The 8,750-nt window shown below is 38.6% G+C and overlaps 1 protein-coding gene across 4 annotated transcripts in view; it reads right to left on the bottom strand.

Moving 5' to 3' along the window:
* Positions 1–117: 117 nt before the first annotated feature.
* Positions 118–8,750, bottom strand: part of dnah12 (dynein axonemal heavy chain 12) — a 179,347-nt gene continuing 170,714 nt past the window's right edge. For 3 of the 4 annotated variants that reach the window (XM_062969868.1, XM_062969870.1, XM_062969869.1), the window contains 5 exons: positions 6,137–6,341; positions 5,219–5,356; positions 4,286–4,377; positions 3,072–3,139; positions 118–666 (listed from right to left, as the gene is read on the bottom strand). In XM_062969868.1, the coding sequence (XP_062825938.1) occupies positions 476–666; positions 3,072–3,139; positions 4,286–4,377; positions 5,219–5,356; positions 6,137–6,341 (694 nt within the window). In that variant the 3' untranslated portion in view covers positions 118–475. The remainder of the gene's footprint in view (positions 667–3,071; positions 3,140–4,285; positions 4,378–5,218; positions 5,357–6,136; positions 6,342–8,750) is intronic. The other variant, XM_062969871.1, reaches the window with a different exon arrangement.

The following is an 8,750-nucleotide window of genomic DNA, read 5'->3' as shown; positions in this document are numbered from 1 at the left end:
AACATGAACTTGTTCCGTGGTTTCACAGGCATACTATATACATATGCTTTATGCGTGAGGCCTTACTTTCACCCAGGACTGGATCTGAAGAAAAGAGTTTATTCCACAAAAGCTCATACAAAAATAATAACCAGTTAGTCGTAAAGGTCATGCTAAAAAATTCTCCTCATTCTTTCCTGCCTTTTAAGAAAGGAGCAAGAAACAGCAGAAGACATAATAATCCTTCAACAAATTCAAAACCTCCTCATATGAGCTAGATGCATAATAACACTAGAGAATCTTACTATCAAAAAACAGAAAGATACATCAGTTTTTTTTACAAAGAAGTAACATTTATTAAATGCAAAACAAAATCTCTATATGCTCTATAAACATCTGCAAGAAAACTATTTGCTTAAGGAAAATACACACTGAAAGAGAGAGAGAAAACATATAAACATTGTTTTTTAACTATTTGATTCTCAACTTGACAAAATTAGTCATCCAGTTGGCAAAGCAGAGCAACCCCTCTCTTAATCCAGTGCTGGACTGGTTTATCAGTTAAAAGCATTAAGGCAATGACAAAATTTGTAGAATGCCCAGTTGTTGAAAGAACTCCTTTACGTTCGCTTGTCTTGTAGAGTGGACACATGTAGGCATTTGTTTTCTTTATGTCTGATTTTTTTGCTTGAAAGGAAAAGAAAAAAAATATTATACTGCAAGACTAAGAAAATCAGAATGCTGTAGTTTAGAAAGCCAAATAAAACTTTCCTTTGCATTAACTTGTCTTAATGAATCAATCTTATTTAAATGTAAATCTAAATTAAATGTAATTAAATTAAAGGGATTTAAATGTAATTAAATGTTCAAGGATATTTGAAGAACTGTTAGCAGACTACAAGCTAACATATCAGAGTCAGTTTTAAGAATAGGAATCACACATGTGTGTGTATTTTATTTTACAGATCTCCAGGAGTCCTGAGGCTTTAATATCTCCCCCCCCCCATCCTATATCATAAAACCTCAAGACAGTTTACAATAAAATTAGTTTAAATAATTAAATATGTAAAACAATAAAAGACATTCTGAAAAAATATTTGTGATATTATATAACAATATGTGGTATTAAAATCCTGGTTCTTAAACAATTAAAAGCACATTTAATTACTATTAACAGATTAAATAATAAAATACAGCACACCACTTCACACACACCAGGTGTGGGTATGTGCTTTCAGGTCATCTGTCAACATATGGTGACTCAAGAATTTCATAGGGGTTTTTTTTAGAAAAGGAATATTCAGATGTGGATTTGTCAGTTCCTTCCTCTGAAACAGCCTTCAGCACCAGATATTAATTGATGGTCTCCCATCCAAGTACTAACTAGGTATAACCTGCTTAGTTTTCAAGGTAAGCTTTTTAGGGTTATTTAGGGAGCTTCACACACTACATCTATATAAAACCCAAAAGCCTGCCTGGCTAAGAAGGTTCTCTATGTCCTCCTCACCAAGCGCACCTGTGAAGGTGGTGGGATTGAAAGACTTCTCCTGCTGATTTTAAAACTCATGTTGGCTTGTACATGAAGATACATTTTTTCAGATAACCAGGACCAAAGCCAAGTAGGACTTTCAAGGTCAAAACCATTATTTGAACAATGGGGGGGGGGGGGATCAGACTTCCTGGGCATGGTATCACTGACCTTAGAATATTTGTCCCTTTAAACAACAACAGCAGCAACAAACGTGTGCTGGTACAGCTGTACCAGAAACTTCAACTTTATTTTCTTGCTGCAAATGTTTGCAATTATAGGACAGGCCACCTGTCAATCACCATTAAGTTTGGTTCCGCCCCTTGTTCAGGGCTCTGGGAAGGAAGGAGCCATTTTTAAGTTAGTCTCACTTAGGAAGCTCATCTATAGGACGTAGACCAGCTCGTCCCGTAAAAAGCTTCATATTTCAAGACCACCGGGGATAAAGAGCACCAGGGTTAATGACCACCGGGGATAAAGAACACCAGGGATAAAGACTGTCCGGAGATACAGAACAACAGCACAGAAACATCTGCAAGCCATTGGCTGGTAGGTCCACTCAACAACCAGACGCACTTGGAGTTGGCAGTGGGTCCCAGACCAGCTAGGCTCAGATAACAGATAGCCTGGGAGGGGTTATAAGAGGGTTTTCACAGTTATTCAAAGACTATCGCCTGTCCTGTGGGGACAAGACTCCTTGAAGATTTATTATTTGTTCGTCAATAAAGACTTTGTTATTTCTTTTAAAGACTTCAAGGCCATCTTTTCAGGAAAATTCCTCAACAACCTTTCTTTAGGCACCCTGGCTTCCCGCTGGGCGTAAAGCGTACGTCCTATATAATAGACAGTCAGTCATAGGCCCAGCGCGTGACAGAACAAAACTACAAGGAAGATTGGAAAGAGAAGCAATGGAACTGGTATACATTCACAACATCCAGTTCATCAACAATAGATTGAACAAAGACAATGGTTTGATGGCATTGGACACATATTATAATACCAGGAAACACTCCAGTCTCACGAGAGCCCTCTTGGCCAGTTTAACACTTCTCTGCTTGTTCCCAGCCAGCATTGCAGTGCACCCCAATACTGCTCTCTACATTTCATATGGTTATCTATTCAGCTTGCCTGTAGGCAACATCTTTTCTCTTGTCTTTGTCCCTCAAATACCATCTTTAAAACTGATCAACATATCAATTGGTTTTGCATTTCTACGGCACACACAATCTGCCTATAAAGATCTGTTTCTAGGCACTTCATTCCATGCATCTGAGGAAGTAGATCTAGTCTCCAAAATGTATGCTACTATCTCTGTATTAACTGGGTAGGTAATACACATATTGTAGTATAGTGAAACATGTCCGGATATAGACACAGCATCCACTGTGGTTATACATAGTAAAGGAACATGGAAGGACAATAGAGAGCACGGCAGGATTTAAGGATAGGATTTGGACATAGAGACAGAGATAACTAATTTGTCGTAAGATTAATGGAATCTGCATATTGTACAAGGAAAGGGCCAGAACATTTACAGGAAACAATTTGCCAAGAATATACTTACTCGGCTTTATCCAAATAATTGGCATCATGTCAAAGAGTATTTTAGGGTATTGTTCACTAAGAAGTCCTCTGGTAAGAGAAATAAAGAATTACAATCTTAAAATGACATGATAGTAATTGAATTCACATTTGCTTAGAATAAAGTTATACATGATAACCTGAAGAAAAAAAGTCTAGAAATAAGAAAATTGGGGGGGGGGGGGGTAGGTTAAATAAATGAGTTGAAAACTAATAGACAACAGATTTTTGGGACATTTATTATTCTGGCTTTCATGAATCTGACTTTCATGACAAATTAAAAATGATGGTTCCAAAATAGAGTTTTATGCATGCTTTAATACTGAAAAGGAGTGTAATTAAATGGAGAAAACTGATATATAAATGGACAATTGACAAGGAAAGTATCCCAGCCTCTGAAGCCCAGACAATGTTAGATGTCTTTAAAAAGTGAGACCTGAAAATAACTCAAAATTCTGAGTTGCTATGGTTACATGCCGTGCAAGCATTACTACTATTGCTAGAATGTACTATTGCAAAGAATAATTAAGAAATATGTGCAATGACAATTAGAATGGCCACAGTATATGATTTTGGAATCAGGTGATTTTAATATTTATATTTATATTATGTTTTTAGTGCTTTATCTTAGTGTTTAAATATTGCATATACATCTGTTTAATGTTTTAAATGATTATAATTTATAGTTATATGTTAGTGTCTAGTTATTATGATTTTTTCTATTATATGTATGTTGGCACTGAATTTCTGCCATTAATATGTTGCAAACCGCATTGAGTCCCCTCAGGGGTGAGAAAAGTGGTATATAAATATAGTAAATACATACATACATATATCAACGTTTATCTAGTGTTCCTATATTTCAAGCAGCAATTTCCCTTTAGAGCAACTGAGCAAATAATATCATTTTGATTACCATGGAAAAGTATGTATGTATGTATGTATGTGTGTGTATGTATGTATGTGTATATATATATATATATATATATATATATATATATATATATATATATATATATATATACATATATATACACACACACACTATTTATTTTATTAGTGGAAGAAAAAATATTTGGTTTCAATATGAAATGTATTTCAAGAAAGATATAGAAACAAGCTGAATATGAGGAAGCAGGAAATGCAGGAAAGCAATGTAACATATGCCAATAATATGCAAAACACTGAATTACTGACTGTGCTCTGTCCCAGCGAGCCCCATCTAAAAATAATCCATGGATATAAACCCCATCTTCTGGAGCAACATTCGAAGTGTCCTTAGGAAGAACCTGAGCAAAATGGAGAGTCAAATAAATTTTTGTGGTGCTTTGGCTTCACATGTCAATTTTCAGTATATAAGGTTTGACAAATCACTATCACTGGAAACCATGAGTATGAGCATTGCTCCATTGCTTTTGATCACATTATAATTATCTGTTCAGAAGAAGGGAAATGAGATGCCTAGAGTCAGAAGCCCCAGTCTGCCCAGTCACTTCTCTATTTAATGGCTTTCCCATACAAATCTAGTAGTTTTTTTTTAAAAAGGCACATACAAAGAGAGACCACAAACCGTGCAACTGTGTCTCAAAAGCAGTTGTGTCTCAAAAGCCCCTCCTCACTTCTCAATCCCCATTTCCACTTATCCCTTTCCTTCACACTCTTTCTGTTACTCCCCCCACATCTGTCCTTCCATGTCCTGCCAAAAGTGCTAACCCCTTACTCCATTTACCACCTTATATCAAGAAGACTTAGCCAGAGATTAAACCCCTTTCCCAATTATCCATTTTCTAACCTTCCTCCTTCTGCTTTCCTATGTCTGTCCTTCCAGGGGTTTAAGCTTTGGAGGTGCTTAAGCTTTAGAGGAGATGGATCGGTGGGCAAGTGGTTTAAAATCTGGCAGCAGAAGGAGTGTGGCACTGAGGGTACATCAGAAAGAAGAGAACAAGGTCTCCTGGCAATGTAGAACCAAGAGTGCCATTCTTTGGATCCCCATCAGAATTAATAAACATAATTTCTATATTGCTAACTGAAATGGGCACAGGCTTAATCCCATTATAAATATAAACCGAAATGCAATATTACATTGTGCTAGCAAATTCATTATAAAACATTGTAACTGCTTTGTTGTACCTGAAATTCATAGCCCAATAGATCAATAGGGATAGTGTACTTCCGGGCGTAGTTCTGCATTGCGCCAGTTAAAAATGCCTGAGTGAAAAAGAACCCTGACAGCCAGAACACACAGGGCTTTCCCGAGTCATACCAATCCTTAGAAGAGAGTGACATATTTCAAAATCTTAGTTATAGATTCATCAAATTTTATGATATGATATTAACACATTCTACTGCAGGTTGAGTATCCCTTATTCAAAATGCTAGGGGTGAGAGGTTTTCAGTTTTTCAGGGGGTTTTTTTCGGGGGTTTATCTGTTTTTGCACATACAGTGTTCCCTCACTACTTCGCGGTTCGCTTTTTGCAAATTCACTGTTTTGCGGTTTTTCAATAAACTCTAAAATAATATTATAAATCATAAAAAATTACAATTTACAGCCTAAGGAAGGGAGGAAGGAGAAGCCAAAGGGAGAGAAAAGGAGCCCAAGTGGCAACGGGAGGAAAAGGAGGTGATTTATCAACACACGATATATAATGTCCCTACTTTGTGGATTTTCACTTATTGCGGGTGGTCCTGGAACCTAATCACCACGATAAGTGAGGGAACACTATTTTATATATCTTGCAAATAGGACGCAAGTCTAAACACAACATGTATTTATGTTTCATATACACCTTATACAAATAGCCAAAAGGTAATTTTATATATACCATTTTAAATAATTTTGTGCATGAAACGATGAACTATCACAGAGCGAAGATGTCACTATCTCAACCATCCATGTGGACAATTTTGGAATTCCAGATAAGGCATACTCAACCTGCATCAAAAATCTCATTTACTGAAAGATCATCAAGATTATTAATTCATCTAATAATTTGACTGGAATTCTTTAATTATAAATTCACAATTATTCATGAATCTTGCAGCTTTACCTGTAAGAATTTCAGTCTAGCTAGGAAATCAAGAATGTAACTCCCTAGTGGTTTCAGACTTGGGTATGAACGTTTGGCCCAGTTTTCTGCAACTTTTCCAATAAGGAGACTGGCACAAAGGGCCTCCAGCTCAGAATCCATCACAACCAATCCTTTAATGGCTTTCTTCAAGTTCATCAATGTCGTACGAATAGTATGTATTAAACTAAATATGTAAAAAAAAAAACCCAGAAAGCTCAGTAATAAGATATTTAAATAACATGCAAATTATACCATCTACTAATCTCCAAAGTGGTGTTACAGGAATTATATTTTAGCACTACAAAACAAATGTGATATTCCACAATTTTCACAAAGGACACTGTTTTCATATAATATATTATATTCATATAATATAATAAAAAAACTGTGTCTGTTGGACTCTTTACCTTTAAAAACCTGAGTCTGGGCTGATTCTTGAGTGTGGGCTAGCTGTAATTAAGGCTTGCTGTCTGCTGTTGTTTGGAAGCTGAGGCAAGGCTATTGTTATTGAAAGTGTTGGCTTCCTGTTGAAGCTTTCTGAGCTAGAGTTCACGCAGAGGTGAGGAGAGGAAGCAGGAAGGCAGCTTGCTCCTTGGTTTGGGTAAGGCCTGTCTAATTCCTTAAAAAACCTGAGAGTGTGCACTCTTTTCTTAGATTGCCAACTCTTTTCTTAGATAGCCTTAAAAAAAAACTGTGTCTGTTGGACTCTTTACCTTTAAAAACCTGAGTCTGGGCTGATTCTTGAGTGTGGGCTAGCTGTAATTAAGGCTTGCTGTCTGCTGTTGTTTGGAAGCTGAGGCAAGGCTATTGTTATTGAAAGTGTTGGCTTCCTGTTGAAGCTTTCTGAGCCAAAGTTCACGCAGAGGTGAGGAGAGGAAGCAGGAAGGCAGCTTGCTCCTTGGTTTGGGTAAGGCCTGTCTAATTCCTTAAAAAACCTGAGAGTGTGCACTCTTTTCTTAGATTGCCTACTCTTTTCTTAGATAGCCTTAAAAAAAACTGTGTCTGTTGGACTCTTTACCTTTAAAAACCTGAGTCTGGGCTGATTCTTGAGTGTGGGCTAGCTGTAATTAACCCACCCCTACACTACAACACGTTCTTACAGTATATACAATAAACAAAACAACATTAAAAACACACACACAGGAAGGTGGATAGCATTCTGCCCATAACACACACAATCCTGCTCGGTCACTTCACTCACCAAGAGATGGATCAACAGCAAATACTTGCCACCACATGCACAAGTTGCGGCATGTTCACCTTCTTTGCACAACAACTACTCAACTACACCTGCACCAAGTGTAAACAGATTACTCTGATGGAGCAGAGGATCGAACAACTCGAGGCCCGCATTAAGACCCTTAAGGACATTCAGGCACTTGAGCTCTTCTTGGACACTGCACAACACGCTGCTGTAGATCTGCAACCTGCATCACACCAACACCACCATGATCAGGAACTTTATGGGGAGATCAACTCAAAGGTAGACAACTCTCAGGCTTGGAAGGAGGTCACCCATAGAATGAGACACAGGACCAGGCAGCCTCCACAGAATTCCTCTGCTCAGCTGCATTTGCACAACAGATTCCAAATTCTCACACCATTAACAAACAATCAGGAAACACATCTTGTGGAGGACCACAGTTACTTAGATACCACTCAGTGGGCCACTCTTGATCAATGCACAGGGGATAGCCCTGACGGGGACAATGCATCGCCACATTCAAACTTATGTAATCTTGCAAATGCTCCATCCCCAATTGTAGACGAGGCACAGCAGGAACACCCTTGGGAGAATGATGGGCTCTTGGACGCATCTCAATGGATTGTCATTGATGAATGCACTGGGGATGTCGAGGAGGAGGGCAACACTTTACACCTACACAATTCACTCCAACAGGAACACACTTCAGGGGACATACACACTGTCTTGCACAAAAGGGACCCTGTCAATCCTCAAAGGAAACAGGTCTTGGTAGTAGGTGACTCCCTCCTTAGAGGAACGGAAGCCATCATTTCCAGACCAGATGGGATGGCTCGAGAAACATGCTGCCTCCCGGGGGCAAAAATACACCATATCACTCAAAGGCTCAGCAGGCTCCTAAAGCCCCATCACCCTCCCCACCTTATGTTGATTCATGTAGGTACCAATGACACCGCTAGGCATACTTTTCAAAAGATCACAAATGATTTTCGAGCCCTCGGAAGTAAGCTAAAACTGTGTAATGTACAGGTGATCTTTTCATCCCTCCTCCCCGTTGTAGGACACGGCTCTACAAGGGCCGGAAAAATAGTACAGGTCAATAACTGGCTCAGAAAATGGTGTCAAGAGGAGCATTTTGGCTTCCTTGACCATGGTCTACTCTTCCAGGAGGATGGCCTACTGGCAAGTGATGGGGTGCATCTCACACAAGTAGGAAAACATCTTTTTGCACACAGACTCACAAACTTCATCAGGCGCACTTTAAACTAGATCCACTGGGGGAGGGGAAAAACAGCCTGGCAAACACTATATTACCCACGACCACAGGGAACTGCCAAAAGGCTAAACGGAGGGCTGCACAAACACAGCAAGGACCAACTACCGAGAGCA

Source organism: Anolis carolinensis, chromosome 2 (genome assembly GCF_035594765.1).
Source record: "Anolis carolinensis isolate JA03-04 chromosome 2, rAnoCar3.1.pri, whole genome shotgun sequence".
NCBI lineage: Eukaryota > Metazoa > Chordata > Lepidosauria > Squamata > Dactyloidae > Anolis > Anolis carolinensis.
Note: the sequence above shows the minus strand (reverse complement) of the source record. Positions and strands in the feature narration are given on the sequence as shown.